This window comes from Pteropus alecto, unplaced genomic scaffold (genome assembly GCF_000325575.1).
Source record: "Pteropus alecto unplaced genomic scaffold, ASM32557v1 scaffold11, whole genome shotgun sequence".
NCBI lineage: Eukaryota > Metazoa > Chordata > Mammalia > Chiroptera > Pteropodidae > Pteropus > Pteropus alecto.
In genome coordinates, this window is record NW_006431956.1 from 5043842 (window position 1) to 5063743 (window position 19902).

Sequence of the window (19902 nt, forward strand, 5' to 3'; positions counted from 1 at the left end):
TTCCCCTTGTAGGCAAAAGAGAATTTAGAACCTATAAGACAAAGTCACTACTTACACTTGATAACTAACAATTGTGAATACATAGGCAGTTTCTTACCTGCTGTTTATTGCCTTTTCTTGTTAACATGACAAATGGCATTGTATCTGCAGACTCGGCCTCTCCTTCCCCACCACCAAGTGGGGGCCCTTTCCTTAGCTGGCTTTTGAGATGCAAAGGAATAGCGACATCAAGTTGGTGTACTTTAACAGATTCGCCACTTCGTTGCTTAAAGATAAAAATGAAAAAATATAAATACTCCGAGGTACACAAAAATATATGTAAATGTAAGTTGCAAACAATTCATTCAGTGCTATGTTTCTTAAAACACAATCATTAGAGATTTAATAATCTTTCTGAAATGCAGATGAAAACAGAGTCGCCCCCCTACACCTTCAAACCCTTGCATATGGCTTGGAAAGACCGTGATTTGACTCCTGATTATCACTCCAGCCTCTTCAAGCCCAAACACACAAGTTGTAGGTACTACTAAATTTCCCAATTCCTTGAATGCACTGTGCTCTTTCATTCATACTCACAGCACCCGACTTCCTTCGTAATTATCATGTGCCATTATTACCTGCTTATATGTGAAAATCTCCTCCCAGTCTGGTGGGGTCCATCACCATATACCTTTTTCCTAGTGTTCTCTATCAGTGCTTTACACACAGTAGGTGCTCAATTAATATGTATGAATGAAATCTATTAATGTTCAGATTAACTTCCTGTTTGTTAATATCAACTATTTTTTAACATTTACACTAGACTTATCAACAAATTTATTTAAACAAACCCTCAAGGAAGACTTACTGAGTTAGGCTTGGATATATTAATATTAAAAAGACAGTTTACTCTCATTGAACTGATAAACTTGTGAAGTAAGACGGAAATAGATTAATCACTTACAATGCATCTGAGTTATTTATAACTCGTTGAACATCCCCTGTGTTGGGGATGGAGTGACTATATATGCCTGGTTGGGAATGGGTAGGTGCTGATAGTTCATGAAAGGTTCGATAAAAATGAGACCTTTTTTTTTGAGAATGTTAAATTTGAGAATGTTAAAGACTTCACAACTTCTTCCAAGCAGATGGTAAAAGAGCAGTGAGGGGATATGGAGGGCATTTAGGCAGGGGAACAAGAGGTGCAAAAGCAAGGACATGAAACAGCATATTTAGGTGCTTTTAGGGAACTGCAAATAATTTTCTATGTCTGATGAATGGAGCACAAATGAAGAAAGAGCTAAATATGATACTCCAAAGTTAACTGAGTAATACTGAAAGGCCATCAAGGTTTTAAAATTGCTTTACTACAATTTAAAGTCTTTTGATATAAGCTCCATATTTGCAAGAAACTTGCAAATCACGTAAAACGGTAATAAAGGAGTAAGTTTTCATTGTTTTTTATTTCTATGTTCTAATTTGTTAGAATCTGAAGTTCTCCCAGGTTCATAAGATTTAGAGAAAGACTTTTTACTTAAAATCTGAAAGGATTGTTTTAGACGAATCTTAATTTGTAAATCATCCATAAATTACATGTTGAGTAAAACGCCTGCTCACTCTGTCCTTGTTTCCTGTCACCTAGCCAATGGCCCAAGCTAAAAAATTGAGTGTCATCCCTGATGCCTCATCTACCCCACACTGCTATCCAAATAACACTAAATAAATCCAGTTCATTCTATCTCCTACATAGCTTTCAAATCCAGATTTCTTCCCAAGTGTCCCGCTGCTATCCTAGACAGATGACCATGTCTCACCTGGGTCACCACAACAGCCCTCTAACCAGTCTCCCTGATTAGTCTCCCAGCTTTTAGTTTTTTCCCAGTTTGAGCCACCTATATATAGGATCACGCCACTCTAAAGGTGCCCCATCCCAAGTGTCTACTCTCATGCTGTGCCTCCCTTCATAGACTCTGTTCTATTAATAGTGGCCCTCTTTTAGTTTTTCAAATATTACAAGTTCTTATCTGCCTCAGGAGCTTTGACAAATTATTCCCATATTCTCAATTTTTCACTTAGATGCCTCTGTTTTACCTGTCTTGTCTAAAATTCATGATCTCAGAGATGCCTTCTCTGATCACTGTATCTAAAGAAGGTCCTTCCCTTGCTCTCTACCAAAGCGCGCCATTCTTCTGGTTCTTTAGCATTTATCTATCACAGTTTGAAATTATGTATTTGTTAAATGTTTACCTTCCCCATAAAAACTACAGTCTCTGAGAGCAGAAGCAGGTCTATTGTTATTTACTACAATATGCTAAGCCTGTAGCACACACGGTGCTCAATATTTACTAGACAAATGAATGGCTAAGTAAGTGGCTATTGACTAATGTAAGATAGGAAAAGTTCCTTTATGAAGTAAACTGTTTATTATCTCTTCAAAGAATTCTAATGATTATGTTTTATTTGATAATTTCTGCCCATAATTGACATGAATATAAGATTTCATAAATTAAGAGCTTTCCAGATATATGAAGACATTTTAATATATGAAGAAACAAATTGGTCTAATATATCTATACTGCTAATTTGTATATTATGATAGCTTTTAACTTTAGTAGCATCAATAAAAGTAAAATCCATTATTTCTTCTATAAAGGATTATTCCCCACTAGCATGTAAGACTCTAGAATATCTTCTATCTTAATAATAACCCTCCTCTTTTAACTCTGACCTTTCTCTAGCTACCTTCCAATTTCTTTTCCTTTTCTAGTAAAACTCCTCAAGAGTTACCTATATCTCTATCCAATATTTTCACCTCTTCCTTTCCCATTTTCCACTGAACCTATCCCATGGGGTGTTCATCCCACTATTCCAACAAAAGCTCTCTTCTCAAGTCACCGAACTGTTTAACAGCAGCTATGTGTATACGACTAAAGTAAACTTTCTATGACGGGGGTTCCCAACTCCCGTCATAGGATCCGGGCCGCACAGCAAGATGTGAGTGGTGGGCAAGTGAGCGAAGCTTTATCTGTATTTGCAGCCGGTCCCCAAAACTAGCATCACCACCTCTGCTCCACTTCAGATCTTCAGGCATTAGATTTTCATAGAAGCACCAGTCCCTGGTGCCAAAAGGTTGGGAACTGCTGGTCTATGGGACTTTACCTCTACCTACAGATAAATGTAATTCTCTAAATTACTGAGATAATGGAGCTTTTCACGCAATCCAGTGTATTAATGTCCTGAATACATTAAACATTTCTTTAAACATCAAATAACTAATATTTCTCCAGATATTTACATATAAGTTGTTTAAATTATAAATCAAACTTAAGAATTTACTAAATTAAATTTCCCCAAATACTTATCATCTACAAAGTGTGACTCCAAAACTACAAGTAAACGGTCTTAGAAACAGAGACATGATTCAGAAAGAAAAGGCAGAGTTTGGTATGATGAAATTACTCTGTTCCAAGTTTTATATTTACTACATTTCCCCACACTCTATCTCAAAAAAGGTGAAAATCAAGATGTGGGATGCAAGTGTTGGCAGCTACAAACCGTATAAATTAGGAAACAGCTGCTACAGAGGCAAATGTGTAGAGAGAGTAGAGAGCTTCATATTAACTGTAATTAAATGTGCTGTAATATTTTGTATGGGGAAGATACTTTGGAATACAACATTTAATACCTGAAGATTTTCTAGCATCATTTTATCCAGAGCTTGAATGAAGTCCTCATCTTCTACACAAGGTACATGCTTAAGCCCACCTCCTTTGATCATTACCTCCTTATTAAAACAAAACAAAAACAAGAAATCAGACCAGAAATTCTAAATGTAATGTTTTGTATGGCAGAGCCTTTGGTATTAATATCTTGTTCGACATAATTCAAGTAATGAGTAAAATATAATAACATTACTGATGTTAAAAGAATTTGTTAATAAAAAAAATACTTAGGAAAACAAATTGAAAATAAATTTCCAAAAAAAATATTCTAATAATCACAAGAAACAAAATTTCAACGACTAAAATTAAAATATTATGAAAATACTGCACAATTTCAAGAAGCAAATTTTCAGCTATACGTACAGTATTTTCTTCATCAGTTTCATTCTCCTTATTTGAATCTGTAAGGTAATCTGTATTCTCTTCCTCTTCTTCCTCTCCTTCATCCTCATCATTATCAGAACCATCCTAAAAATGTTTAAAATTAGAAGATTAAAACATTCAGAACATACCAGTAGCTGAAACCCCATTTCACTATTTTCCACTGATCTAATAATACAAAGATCCTTTGTAGAATTTCTTTCTTGAATTCCACAAGGAATAAATTTCCCGAATCATTTGTATTTTTCTCCTCCCTAACTTGAGAGACTGAATTGGTCATAGGAGTTGTTTTTTTTTTTTAAATATCCATACAACTCTGCAAAGAAAAGCAATAAATAGTTCAATTTTAACACTATTACGAGTTGAAAGCAGTGATACTAAATTTTATAAAGCACTACAGTAAATAAAGCACCTCAGAGTCTGGCAGTTGCTCTTACATCCTTCATTTTGCTTGTTTTAATCAATTCTGAAGAAAAAACTAAGGCTCAGAAAAGTTAAAACAATGCGTCTAAATTATCACTCTACCTAAATGCTTTAAGCACCCAAGGGACACAAAAAACCATACATACCTTAAGAATTAATCTTAATAATTATAAACTTATGCTTATACTAAAGAAATGAAAAAGTGCTAATTCCATGATTAAAATTCTATTATCAATAGTATTTTGTTATCTCTATTCGTTCTGCTTTTTGTTTTTTAACATTCTAATTTAAATATACATAAATAGAGACAGAATAGCAAAATAAACCCTTACTCATTTCATAACTGAACAATTATTAGCTTATGGTCAATTTATAGTTTCTTCTATATGCCTAACTCATTACCTAGTCTACCTCCAGATTATGAAGCAAATCCTACACATTCTATTTTTTTTTAGCTGGAACTTTTAAAACTAAAGCAGAAATAGAAGAAAAATGGAAACAATTAAAAATATTAAGTTGAACCATATGAAAATGACAAAATGGTAGAACAGGAATTTCATATGGTTTAGCCTAAGAGTCATAAAAACAAAAGGGCATGTTTAATTTTAAATTTCATAAACCATTATATCTGGGAATAATAAAGCAAAGTTCATTAATATCTAGTCAGTAGTTTTGTTTTCATAAAACCCACAGATTAAAAATTCATATTCAAAAGTGAGAGTAAGACATACAGGAGATCAATTTTTTTCTGCATATTGCATATGAAATAAAGATCCTAACCACATGGATACATATTATACGTATGTCCAAATTCACAGAATGTACAACACCAAGAGTGAACTGTAATTAAACTATGGACTATGGGTGGTGAGAATGTGTCAACGTAGGTTCATCAGAATTAACAAACGGACCACTCTTGTAGGGGATGTTGATAATGAGGGAGGCTGTGTAAGTCTGGGGGCAGGGAGATGTATGGGAACTCTCTGTACTTACCCCTCAATTTTGCTGTGAATCTAAAACTGCTCTAATAAAAACAATCCTATGATCAGTATTTTTTTCTTAAAAAAAAAAAAAAAAGTGTTAAAAAAAAGCAAAACAAAAAAACTAAGGGACTGTAAGCTGACAAAGTCCTTGCAATCTGTAAGGTCAACCAAGGTTGCCTCGTTTAAAAAAACCAAACAACAACAACAACAAAAAACCCTTAATCCGAAGGTTTTATAACAGACATATACTATCGATTAGTTATATTTACTATAATAAAGCTAAAGGGTTTGTCTTATTTTACATGGTAAAGAAAATCTTGGTTCATATAATCAAAATACTCTTATACAAATGTACCTATTTGCTATAAATAAAAGTCATCACCTCTTCTTCTTGTTCATTTACTTCACTTTCATTTCCAGATTGTTCTTCTGTTTCAGCTCCTCCTTCTTCGTCTTCTTCATCTTCTTCAAGATTTTCTCCTTCTGTTATAGAATCTTTCGAATCTTTGTCATTTACTAGGCCTTTAAATGAGGAGAAAGTGGAAATGGATTAAAAAAAAGGTAAAGTTTTCAATATTATACCATTTCATTTAGAAATATGTATTAAGAAAATTCAACATCCATTTTTCTCAGAATAGTAAAATAACAAAATTTAAAACTACTTTGAGAAATGTTTAAAAAACAGATCTTCATTTCAACATAGAGCACTGATACATTGTTTATTTCAGTCTCAAAAAAAGGGGGGGGGCAAAAAACTTGCGGCACATAAGGTGCCACCTCAGCCATATAAGATGCACCTCAATCACACTTTTAAATGAAATATTTCAAGAATCTCTAAAAACTCAAAGATAAAATAAAATTATGACGCTTTAACAGAGATATCACATTTGGCTATCAATTTGAATGTCTGCAAATTAAGACTGAGGGAAGGAGGCAAAGCTATATGGTGACACACCTAGCAGCTGTCACCAGAGCTCAGTTTTTTCTTTCAGTAATAGCATTCTCCTCAAAGGAACTCCTTGGCTTGAATTTGCTTCCACTTCCCAGTGGAAGTAAAATGTTCATACACATTTTACTGCCTAGCCAATTTGTCTTCATTATCATTGGAATCCCAAACTATTCTTCTACTTTAAAGATGTATCTAATACGGCTTCATCTGATCTGACTCTTCCCATGCTTTCTCTCAAGTCTTCTGCTATAGTGGGGCCACTCTCTTCTCTATCATTAAAGCACACTGCTCGGATTGTGATCTTGTTCATCAAATACACTTCTCAATACAGAATACCCTTTAATATGCACTTTCAAATCCTGTACATTCTTCAAGTTCAGTGTAAGTTTTACTTCCTGCACAAACAGTACTTAATCCATTACTTTTCCTCCTTTTTGCTTGCTCCTGAAGCATTTGAAGAATTTATCATAGGATTTTACATTTAAGGATATACCATGTAATTTTTAAAAAATGATTTCATAAATGTTACCTTAGAATATAACACCTTAAGAACAAAGAACTTGTTTTATATATTCAAAACTTATCAGAAGCCATATGTTGATAAATACACAGTAGGTGTTTAGTAAATACTTGTTTATTCACAGAATCTGGGGCAATCAGGACAGAAAGAAACTTTACTAATGTGATTTAACCCTTTCATTTTATGAGGACTACTATAGCCCAGAGAGTTTGAATAATCCAACCAATAAAAGTAAAAAATTACTCCAGTGTCTTAAGTCTAAACAATTAAGAACTGACAAAAATATATAAGTACAGTATGATTAAAGTAAGTACATTCAAGTTTGGAAATACAAAAAATCGAGAGAAGACTGATGAGGCTCAGAGAGATCTATTTTAAAAGGAAAATAACACTGAAAGAAAAAGCTGGTGTCTCAGATTGAGAGTCCACTAACTTCAATATTTTCTTATTACTTGTTTTCATGCAAACAAATATAAATTTTATATATGTAAATTTTATTTATTTATAGGGACTTTAAGAAGCAAAAGATTGGACTGTTGTTTTAAGTTATCAAAGGCAAAAAACTGAAAGTCAGGACTGTATAAATCTAAGTATTCTCAGTAAAAACATCACGGTGGTGATAAACTCACATGGCATGAGATACCATCACATCCTTACTATATCCACTTAAAATATGTGTCATGGGAAGAACTATAATGTATCAGTAGTTTTGTTTTGATAGCCATACTTCTAATTTGTAAGGAAAATACATACTAATTCTAACATTTTCATTTGCATTGCAAGTTAGTTTAAAAATAATTTATAAATACAATAGTTTGCATTTGCTAAGTTACATAAAAACAATCCAGTTGCTGACCCCTAGGTCACTATCACTCTAAAATAAAAAAATGTAGATTAAAATGTATATATAAAAGACATAGGGATGGCAACATGCAAAATCCAGATAGTAAATTATTAAAATGTGTGTGTCAGAACTATGTGTACTTGGGGATCAAAATCAAATACTGTTCTCCTGAATTTGAGGTACTTGGTACTTGTTTTCTTGTTCACAACAGAAATGGTAATAATTGTTAATACTTCCTTTCAGATTGTTTTAATTTATCTTTCTCTGTTTGCTAGACATGTTGAGCATTTCCCTCATATACTTAACACTCCAGAAAAAGCAGAGTCTTTGAATTCTGACTTGACTGCTTAACCTAACGTTTTGATTTTGGGCTTTACTTAAGTTACCTGTCAAATATGAATACCATTACCTTCCTCTTAACAGGCAGTACTCAACAAAAACAGCAACTCTTCACTGCCCTCCCTTATTTGATTATGTCATGTTCATTTATGTATGTACTGGGGTGTTCGATCTTATCAATTTGCCTGTGCTCCATGTAAATGCTAATAATGTGGCAAGAAAACAATTTTCACTCTAATTTTTTATTAATACTAGTTTTAAACACCCAAATCTATCTACATGTATGCTTTCTTCCATCCTTTTAAAATCTGGGAACATTAATATCTCTCCAAATATCTGATCATCAAAACTATTTTTAATTTTCAAAGAGTAAATATTTAAATCTTTAACCCAGCTGGAGTTTGATAGTATATAAGATGTGACTCTCTATCAACTCTCCTCCCAAATGCTAACATGCTGCTCTTACCCTATCCTTAACATTCCTACTTCGCCATACACCAAGTTGTTTTGTACTTAACTGGGGCTAATTCTGGGCCTTTTATTCTATCCTACTGATTTCATTTCTAATTTATGTAATACACTCTTTTACTTTATAATGATATTTATTCTTATTGCTTTTTTTCACTTTTATTTCCCTCATTTATGTTCCTTTTATTATAATACTATCTAAAATTTCCAACCAGAATTAAATAACACTGCTTATTACCATTTTAATTTTGTTCTTAAAGAGACTGTCTTAGCCAGGAACTCTTTCTATCCTGAGAAAAATCAAGATATACACAAAAATAACACAAAAATGTTATTCATACTTTTGCAAAATTGGAAATAACCTGTGTCAAACAACAGAATTAAATAAATTATGGCACATTCACACAATGGAATATAGCCAGTTTAAAACAAAATAAGGATTTAGAGAAATATTTTATAAGAGAAATTATATAATGTATAAGTGAAAAAAAAATCCAGTTATAAACTGTAAACATGTGGAAAAATTTTTAAAAAGAAAATATATCAAAATATTAACACATAATTATCCTTATGTATGGAATATCAGTTATTTTTGTTTTCTTGGTATTTTTCAAAATTTCTACCATAAACATGTTATTTTTAATAGTATTAAAATGATTTTTAAATAATTTAAAACATAATTATAAGGGGATATTTATAGTGTCTTCCCATTAACTATTATGTTAGCATTGGGTTGCTATAAAACCAAAATGAGATAATAAATTTGCTAAATGCTTGAACACAAAAATCATGAAAGGCAAGATTATCTTACTATATTATTTTACAAGTCTGTCAACAGGAAATAGATTTAATATGGATTTATTCATATAGATCTTTTCTGACATTTAGATTCTAAAACAGGAGGAAAATGAGAAAACCTGGTAGCATAATTATTCTAGTTGCCACCATCTTTAGAGTTTCATTCACAAATGGTGACCTATTTTTCCCTTTCCATATTCTAAAGGACAGACACCTCAAAAGAAGCCTGAAATTCTTTAACTTTGGTCTATAAAGGACAAAGCACACTGCTCTCTTTGCTGCTACCAAACTGAGTGTCGAATTAGTATTTCCTCGTGCTCACTATATAGAAAGTACCATTCATAAAAGTTTTTGGGAAATATGGCTAAGAATCAACTATTTCAAAGCATGTAAGTGAAATAACGTAGAAAAATAAGCACTTTGCTTGACATGATCATTTTATACAACTTGAAATCTGAAAGGGAAAAGAAAGTAGAAAATTTGAGACAAAGTTCAAAGAACAAAAACAATCACATATGCCATTATGGGTTGAGTAGTAGGAGGAGTTAATAACTGCACAAGTAGGGGCACCTTTAGAAATAATGCTCGAACTGATAAGAGCAATCGCAGTCTCCAAAAGACGGTTTATCTCTGGAGAAAGAAATGCTATTAATATGCTGGATGTAATATGAAAAAGTAGTTTCAGAGGAAAAAAAAAAGTCACAACTGCCTTCACAACAAAAAGTGGTTTTTCAGATATACAGTACAGCAAGTTTATACAATTAATATAACTGGTGAAAGATCTCCTAAATGACAGACTTATAGGTACACCAAGTGTTAGCAGGAAATAAAATACTAGCTTAATAGCCTGAAAGCATGTCACTTTGAATGGATAAGATGAAACATGCTAAGAACTATCTGCAAGTAAACCAGATTGGTAAGGCTACACCTTGTTCCCATTATTTCCATTGACAAAGTTAATCAGCTGCTACAGTTCCTTGTGGGAGCTATTCAAGAGCTAACTCTTCTTCCAGAACAATCTCAGAAGCATACTGAGAAATTAAATAGACCAATTTTCCTGTAGCACGTTTTTCTCATTTTCTCTAGTCCTTAGACACTTCTCCCAGTGAATAAGGTCTGAAATTCTACAGAATAGTTCCAAACTTCCAACAGGTACTCCTCTCTTCTATAGTTTTCAGCCTACACTGTCTTAGGAAATATGCTTGTTGAAACTATACCGTATTAAAAGAGATGCTATGATCAAAAGTAGATTTTATATTAATTAGCAACCATAAAAATTCTAAAATTAAGAGGCCAACAGGAGGATTGTTTTTCCATCACTATCATTTGCTTCAAGTCTTACATGATTATTTACCTCCAATTTGGCATTAATGAAATCAAAAAGTTATGTCACTCAGATCTTACCTAACACTATTATGTAATACTCAACATCGAAAACAAAAAGTATACAAAAGTAAACTCTAACTGATAGTACCACAAAGCAAATTCTAGACACAATTTGCCATATATCATCTTCATTTTCTCTAATTATTTGCTTACCTAGTTTTATTAAGAATTCTCGTTCCAAGTCTTGTACCTGCCTGATGGATTCTTCCAGAGAATTACAGAGTTTGATCTTTGGTCTTAGCAGTTCTAGTGTATCACTGATCATGTAATCTATGTCAATAGGAAATGGATGGTCTTTTGTCCAAACCTCCAAACTTTTCTTCCACCAAACATAACGCTGATAACAAATGAAAAATAAATTTAGCTATAAGTAATTAATAACAAAAATATTTTAAAATAATAATCTGTATTGTGATATCTAGTTATAATAAGTTAAAAAGTTGTACAAGGCACCTATCATTTAATTAATGGTCAACAGCAATGATCCTATTCCAATTATTTCCCTCTATCTATACAGTTTCTAAGCCATTTGGTGACTTGAATTTAAATAGTTCTATTATAACTGTCATAATCTTTTTTTAAAGGCAAGAAAAAAATTATAAATAAAATACCAAATAAATTTTCAAAAGGCAGAAACCCCACTCCCAAACCCCAAACAGGGTTTGAATATTTAATTTTACAAAAACAACCAGATTTGAAGCCATAGTTTTGATAAATTTTCATGATTTTCTCTATGGTACTTGCTTTGATTTTTAAAAAGGTCAATTAAAATATCTGAAGATATGGTTTTAATATGTAAAAATCATTAGTCAACAATCATTTATTGAACACCTACTGTGTATATGGCACAGTTTAGATATTTTCTGTGTCTTTTTCCTGTTCCCTTATTCCATTCTGTACTGATACTTCATAGGTTAACATTAACTAAAGAGCACAAACCAAGAATTTACTCGTATATACATAGGTATTTGTCTGGGTACTTTACTCTTCCTCTCCAGTTTGTTCTAGGTCCTTGCTACTCAAAAGCACAGACCTTCACTGGGGGCTTGTTAGAAATGCAGAATCTTAGGCCCCCACCCTAAACTAACTGAATCATATTCTGCATTTTAACAATATCTTGAGGTGATATGTATGTACATTAAAGTTTAGATCCTTTCTTCCTGGTCTTCCAATACATAACTGTTCACTCTATGTTCCACGCTGAACAGGCCTCGCTCACTTCTTACCCCCTTTCCTCAGGTTTATTCCTGCCTGTTAATCAATGTGAAAATATTTTTGTCTCTTTCTGCCCCTGGATATTTCCCAAGTGGCTCCCTTCTCTCAGCCTGAAATGTCAGAGTGAATGCAAATAAGGATTCAATTTTGAAAGAGATTCTACTTTGGATGCTGATAGTGAAGGCTGACATTTTGCAACAAAACTCTGGTCTTCGATATAGGCAGTCTCCAACCTAAGACATTTCTTACAGACAGCAGGGAATCTGACTCTCTGCAAAACCCCCTCCCCATGTTTTTCATTAATTCAGAAAATAAGAGAGTAACAAGTTGTCCTCTATTGCAAAGGTATATAGTGGTAGGAGAAGGTTAACAAACTGCTCTTCCCTAAGAGTATTTACCCCACTTAACACCAGCCACTACTTGGATGTATTTTTGATGCCTCAAGTTGTAGTTTTAAATTTATATTTATTATCAATGGATGAATAAAAATAACACTAACAATAGTGATCATACAGAACTGAACGGTACTATCGGTACTTTATTTCAGTAACAAACATCTGGAGAATTCAATAGTTACGTCTATTCACTCTAATCGGTACTTACAACATTGCATTTTATGGGAAATAGTGATTTGGTTCCAAACAAACCTACAAATTAACTTTGAGAACACGAACTTTATAGAAGTCATAGAACTGTCTCTGTATTTATAGCTAAATTTAATTTATACTATACTTGCTTTAAATCATAAGTTTACATAATTAACTGAAATTAAGACTTGGAAAACACAACCCAAGAGTTTTACCAGTGAGTGAACAAATAATTTTCCGTGTTAAAAAGGACATTTTCCCAAAAGTTAGTTTTTTCCCTTAAAAAATGTTAAATCATTTAGAAACAAGAATTTTAGATGTAAAACCAGAACACAAATGAGAAGAATGTTATCAAATGTATAAAAATCACAAGCAACTTAATTCACAAGTTACTGTACCAAATATCATAATTCATAAATTACTGCACTAAATTTATTAACTGAACCAAAATAATTCCTAACATTAACGATCGATCATTCATTATCAATCATAAAAGTTACAATGCAATTCAAATGTTTACATGATTGAATTCACTGCATTTTATTTTTAAATCTCTAAACCATCCTTGCAGGAAGGATAAATCTAATTTAATTATGAACATATATATATGAGTGCTACATTTCTTATCTAATATTTCTGTAACACAAGCAATGTATTAAATGATGCAAAACTGCGTATGTCAGTTTATATACCTGAAAATACACAAGGAAGCAATCAAGTTTTCGTTTACTGGAACCTCTGTCAAAGTACTGGCCACAGGTATCCAAAATAGTGCATACTAATCTAATTCTGAAAAGGTGCTCAGGAGGGTCCAGTGAACTTGGAGAGCCATCAGGGTTGACGCCAAATGAAGTGAAAGAATAAAGAGTTCTAAAAATAACAGCCGATTCCACCATTCGGTAATTATAAAGTTCTCCTAAGAACTTGGCACTGCTGATACGTCTCTGATTAAATTTAGGTTGATTAACCTAAAGGAAAAAAAAAAAAAACAGCTTCCATTAAAGAACAGTAATGTGTTTGAAAAGAGGTAAAATTCTCCTTTGTCACTTGACAATATCAATTACTGAAAGAACACTGAACAGAAAGAAAATAATGGGTTCCTTCCTTCTTTTCTAATAAGGTAGTCACTCTGGGTATCCTTTTTCTCTTGCTAGGAAATGGCTATCTTTAAAATATTTTAATAAAAAGAACATGTTAAATATTAAATTCAGTATAAGCTACCATTAAATGAATTATATAAAACAATTAAGGTGTAATTTACCCTACTAGCCCCACATAACTTATTTTCTATGTAATCCATGAATTAAGGAAGCAAAATCTACAGAAAGAGGGCTCTGCTTACAGAAATTCTTATCAAATGATTATCAATTCTTCTAATTAATAAATTTATATATTCCTATAATTTGAGTCCCAATAGTGACCCAGAAATAAAAATTTACTACGCTTTTCCAAAATAAGCTTAACTGGACTTGAGAAGAGACAAAAAATACCCAGCATTAGCCTGCGAAGAGACTAGGAAATCTAATACAACAGACGTTTATTTAGAAACCACCAGCTCTAAAGAAGTAATAGTAAACACCACCATATGGAGAAAGGAAGGTTTTCCAATTATTATTTTTCAACAATAGGATTTAAAAGTTAAATTCTCCACAAACTCTTAATTTGGTGACTTGTTACCTCCATTCCTAACCGAATATCTTCTAAAACTCCATCCACAACATGGATTCCAACATCTTCTTGGTAGAGCACTAGTCCTGCTAAGAGGTTGGCTACACAATGAATACTATTATATTTCACATTCCAGATGTTTATCATACAACAAATTACGTAGTCTTTCACTTCTTGGTCCTGCCAGGGCAACTTTCGCATCTGTCTCAAAACCTAAATGTAGAGAATTTTGTTTAAATTACCAAGATAAGTACACAGTAGGTCCAATATACCCGATAACATAAATGTTTTATTTTGATTATGCAGATAAAGAACTTTTGAAAGGTCAATGAAAGAAATACCCAAGGTTTATCAAAAATAATGTTTTCTTTTGTGAATCTTTTGATATAAATAATCTCAGACACTTCTTTTTATAAATCAAAATTTCCAATAAATAAATAAACCCAAGATCAATTGGTTAAAAGATCACTTAAGATGGAGGACACAACATTAAGACTGACATTACACAGCATCTGCTTCCTCAGGTGTAAAGGGGGATAATAAAAGCATTTATTTCATAGTTTGTTGTAAGGATTAGACAAATTAAAACGTGAAGAATATAGGAAAGTGTTTGGCACATTATAAGTGCCCCATAAAAGTTAGCTCTTACTATTTCAGAAACTCTACTGGTAATAGCATAATCAGCAGAGCTCTACCTATAATCAAGTTATTTCCACTTTTATTCTGAAATAGATACTAGTGGCAGACTGTAAAGTATTCCTTTCATCTCTATACCTACAATCCATCTTTCAAACACTAATTATGTTCCCGTATCAGTTTCACTGAATATGTTAACATCGTCTCAACTGTGTAAGAATTCTATATTTTTTCAACTTCATGTAGACGCTTGTAAAGTAGCTTTGAAAATCTACTGTTTTAAACAACTACTGTCTCCGACTCTCTGAAAGTTGGTTTCAATTTTCAAAGCTACATTATCATTCCTTATCACCTTCTACCTTACCCACGTACAATTACATGTATTATTTCTTTCCTATAGGTTTTCTCTGTCCAGAAGTTAATATGCTTTATTTTCTTCTAAAAAGAATAAGTTCTACTGTTTCAACTTGTAGTGTTAACCAAGAAATGTTTTGTTCAACATATTTAAAAGTGAAGTTTCTAACAAGATAACCATAATTATTAAGATAACAGATCAGTGAGTTCTTAACCTTTTCTGGAAACTGACCCCTGCTGAAAATCGAAAGAAAGCTATAGACCATCTCATTCCAGAGATTCAAAATTATAAAATATCAGATGGTCATGGGCTTCCTAAAGCCCCATTCAAAGTTACGATCCCCTGTTCTGAAGCATAATATTTAAAGGCAAATTCATTACAGAATAGCAAAGACAAAGTCTTAGTTTCAAATATACAGACAGCATTAAAATTCAATTTAGAAGAATTACCATTTTAATTAAAGAAATTATTATCATAAAAGGAAAACATAACATATGTCCCATATATTATGTATCATCGTAAGAATTCCTTCTTAGGATGACTTGTAGAGAGTCAATCACAATAGAACTGGGGATCTAATCCCACCTCTCCTAAACTTCACTGCCGGGACTTTAATAGCTCTGTTTCAATTTCTCCATTTACAAAATAGAAATAATGCAGGGTACTTACATTTCTTATTTATACTTTGCAAGGTACTATACTTCTTATCTAAAATAAAGCAATTTATAAACAAATTGATCTAAGAAAACTAAAATATATGTTCCCAGTCTAAAACAATTTAGTGCACGATCTAAAAGGAAAGTACACTGCTCTTAATACTATTGTCTTAGGATGACAAAGAATTTGGTTGAATATTATATAAGCTCAGCACTACCACAAATCTCAATTTGACCATTATTCTACAATTTCATTGAGATTTACCTTTTCAGTGGTAACCTTGGAGAGATCCTTGTACAAAAGTTTCCGTACATATTCCTGGAGAGGAGGTCGTTTCTTTTTCACTGTTTTTTCAGCTGGAGGTGGGTTGCAGTAGTAATATGCATTCTCTACCATTGTGACATATCTTGCATCGAGATGCATTGCTTGTTTCTTTCTCATCATTTGTTCCTAAAATTAAAAATCTACATTACTCAAAATACTTTCATCCTAAGGTTTCTTTGTTCTTAATAAAATTTCTAACATCAGTGATAAGATTTTAGGATAAAAGGCTAGAATGGGGGAAAAAAAACAATTACTAGGTATTTTTAGGCCTGTGTAGGCACATAAATTGTTATACCATTATTCATTTTTTTAGAGCAAATCAATCCACAGCTGCTTGGACTTAGGCAGTGTCTAATACTCAAGAGGACTTTGCTACAAATGTAACTTTACTTATAACTCTGCCAAACTACATGATTCTAAATAAAACAGGCTCATATATATGAGTGACTGAAACTAAAGACCAAAAAGTAGTTCTGGCTCTGGCTATTCCACACACAACTGAGAATCAATTTATTCTCAGAGCTGTACCATCTAATGTTGCACCAGATAAATCTGACATATCTCTATAGCTACGAAAACTAAAAGCCAGGTCTATTAGTTCAGAGCCCTCAGCATCAACTCAGGTGATAAAAAACACAGATCTAGTCAATCATCATCTTTCAGGTTTTCTTAATCTGACATTTTAGACTGGATGATTCGGGGTGGGGAGGGGGAGTCTGTTCCACACATTGTAGGATGTTTTGTACAACTGTGACCTCTACCCACGAGATGCTGGCTGAGAACCACGGGACTAGTTGAAGATCTTCAAACACTCCTAATTCTTAAAACAACATCACACTAAGCATTAAGATTACTAAATTTATTCATTCAATGAACACTTTACTTTGCACTTACTATGTGCCAGGCACTGTGCTAGGTGCTGGAACTCACCAGTGAACAAGACAGACATGGTTCCTACCTTCATGAAGCCTAACAGTCTGGTGAATAAGCAAGTCAACAAATAAACTAATAATTGTTTAAATAATAATTGTGATCAGTGGTATGAAGGAAAATAACAAGGCACTAAGATGGAGAGTCACGGGGAGCCTACTTTAGATGGGTTAGGGACAGCCTCTCTGAGGTGACATTTAAGCTATGATCAGGAAGATGACAAAAGGTTGAGAAAAGCCATGGAGAAAGCATTCATAGCAGAAGCAATTGCAAGAACAGAAGCTCTGAGGAGAAAGCGAGACTGATACGTTACAGGATCTAATGGAAGGCCAGTGAGATGCCAACAGGGAATGGCGTGAGGTGAGACTGAAGTAGGGAAGGGTGGGCAACACCAGACTGCAGACATGGTAAAAACTTTGGGTTTTAAGCATGCAGTGGCAAACTGCTAGTAAAGCACTCAGGGCTCTTTATAATCTTTAGTCTTATCTGTGGCTGTCTGACTCAGTGTGTCTCTTTTCTCTGCCTTAAAGATTCAGGTTAGTCTCTCAAATAAACACTTTTCCTGGAAACCTTTCCTGACATACCAAGACTAGATTAAGTGCCTCTACCATCTACACACATAATACCCTATGCTTACCCATATTATACTTCATTTACCACCATGTATTCCCATTGCCTGTTTACTCCTCTGTCTGACTTACCAGACTGTAAACTCCATGATAGCAGAGATTATCTTGTTCACCTTTACATCCTAATGGTCTGACGTAAGAGTTCGCACTCAGTGACTACTATGAAGCTGTTAGGGAAGATCTTTCCTGCCTCATTCAGTCTGGCTTAAGTATCCCTTCCATGAGGCCATAATATTTCCTGCATATCACTACTGAAGCACCGACAACACTGTACTGGAATCAGCACTGTGAGGACAGCAATTATGTTTTGTTCTTTGTACCACCCTCCTACCCAGCCCTAACATTCCTGACATATAGGAGGACTCACAAAAATATTAAATGATAAACAAGGCTCCTGTCCAGAAAGCAAGAGAATCAATGATAAAGGATAGCTGCTTTTACTAGAAGACGGGGAAAGATCCACTGAGCCAAGAAAACTAGTCAGGCAGGAAAGGACTTTTGTTTCCAGCAATGCGAGGTTCATCCATACCACCATAACTAGTAAATTTTTTCCCTAGCAAATATAGAAGACTCAATGTTATAAAATATAGACATTAAAAGCTAAGCTTTCATGGCACCTCTATTACATTTTTATGTGCAGTGTTTCATTTAACCTTAGAAGCCTGAGCCAAAGAGGAGGAAGTTTTCTCCTTGTTACAATAAAAATTTGAACTTGGACTGATTGTTACATGATTAATGTGATATAAGCCCAGAGAGAATTTGGAAATCAATTCGATCTGGTAGCCTTCACATTAATATTTTTGTTTATTAGAAATAAATTCTCATGTTTCTTCATTTTAAGTATTATTGACAGAGTATTTGGGCTTACAATTAGATTCTAAAAAAATAACATCTAGAGAAAATGACATGATCAAGACTTTCATAACCATATAACACTGATGTAATGACAGTCTGTGCCCAGGAATTCCTAAACTAGAACTCTCCTAACACTAAACCAATAGTCCCTCCTCCATTACACCCCCTCCCCACCAAAGACTACAAGCAAATGTATGGATTTAGCAATAAGCATGATAACTTAGTTGCTTAATAAACTTAATGGTCATTTCAGCATCCTAATTGATTTAAGAAATAACTTCTCCCCCATTAATTTTTTCAGCTTATAGTTTATGTTTTAACTTTAAATTTTAATTTTATATTTTAAACTTACAATTTATGTGCTTATGACATTAATGATGGCTTTGTCATTAACCAAGAACATCCATAAAGAGAGCTCTAATATAACAGTGCTAAGAGTACCTGCTCATTTCCATCATTTTTCAGAGTTATTCTTACTTAAACTTAAACCTCCTTCACAATATCGTTAACTCACTGGCAGTCAAGTTAGAAAAATTCCAACAGCTCCCCAGGAATGGCCCTCAGATGTATTGGATGTTCTAGCTGAGGTAGAAATATTTACGTTTATATGGCAAAGCAGGATAATAGGCACTGGTCAAGATTTTTAACCCATGAGGTAAAACAAGAACCTCAAGCTCTTGCTAGGATTCTCAAGCCCTTACCAAAAGTACACTGGTCCTCAAGTGAGATTCTGGAGATCTGAAAAGAAATCTTCCACATGTTTCCAGTAGGGTACATGCCATTTCAATATGGTGATGGGAAAAGTCTGATAGAAGCATCTGTAATAATAATAATGATGAAAAACCACAAAGACAACACTTCAATCCTATTAGAGAAAGAAAATATTATACATCTAATAGGTGCTATCAACTTAAAAAATGTCAGTATAAAAACAATAGCTAGTCTACTTTAACAATTTTCACTGCTGGGCATCTTTTGTGTTCAGCCATATATATTTCATCTAAAAACTTCAATATATTGAACATCTTTCCCTTTGAGATATACAGAAACTAATATCAAAGCCCTTTCTAAATTTATTAAATGCTATGTATTTAAACACATGTCACATACATAGCTAACATTTTCTAAATGGCTTTTTGTTTTTGGTTTATATGACATTTACTTTTAAAATTCTGACTATAAAATTTACAAACACACTACCATAACATTTTAGTATTTATCCTCTCAATCTTTTTCTATGCATATTTTCTAAAC

At 33.2% G+C, this 19902-nt stretch overlaps 1 protein-coding gene across 5 annotated transcripts in view; it reads right to left on the bottom strand.

The window, feature by feature from the left end:
• UPF2 (UPF2, regulator of nonsense mediated mRNA decay) overlaps nucleotides 1-19902 on the bottom strand; it is a 94202-nt gene that overhangs the window by 14949 nt on the left and 59351 nt on the right. For all 5 annotated transcript variants that reach the window (XM_015585614.2, XM_025043417.1, XM_015585613.2 and 2 more), the window contains 9 exons: nucleotides 19350-19466; nucleotides 16175-16360; nucleotides 14272-14475; nucleotides 13287-13562; nucleotides 10946-11129; nucleotides 5871-6010; nucleotides 4065-4169; nucleotides 3665-3763; nucleotides 98-265 (listed from right to left, as the gene is read on the bottom strand). In XM_015585614.2, coding sequence (XP_015441100.1) covers nucleotides 98-265; nucleotides 3665-3763; nucleotides 4065-4169; nucleotides 5871-6010; nucleotides 10946-11129; nucleotides 13287-13562; nucleotides 14272-14475; nucleotides 16175-16360; nucleotides 19350-19466 — 1479 coding nt within the window. The remainder of the gene's footprint in view (nucleotides 1-97; nucleotides 266-3664; nucleotides 3764-4064; nucleotides 4170-5870; nucleotides 6011-10945; nucleotides 11130-13286; nucleotides 13563-14271; nucleotides 14476-16174; nucleotides 16361-19349; nucleotides 19467-19902) is intronic.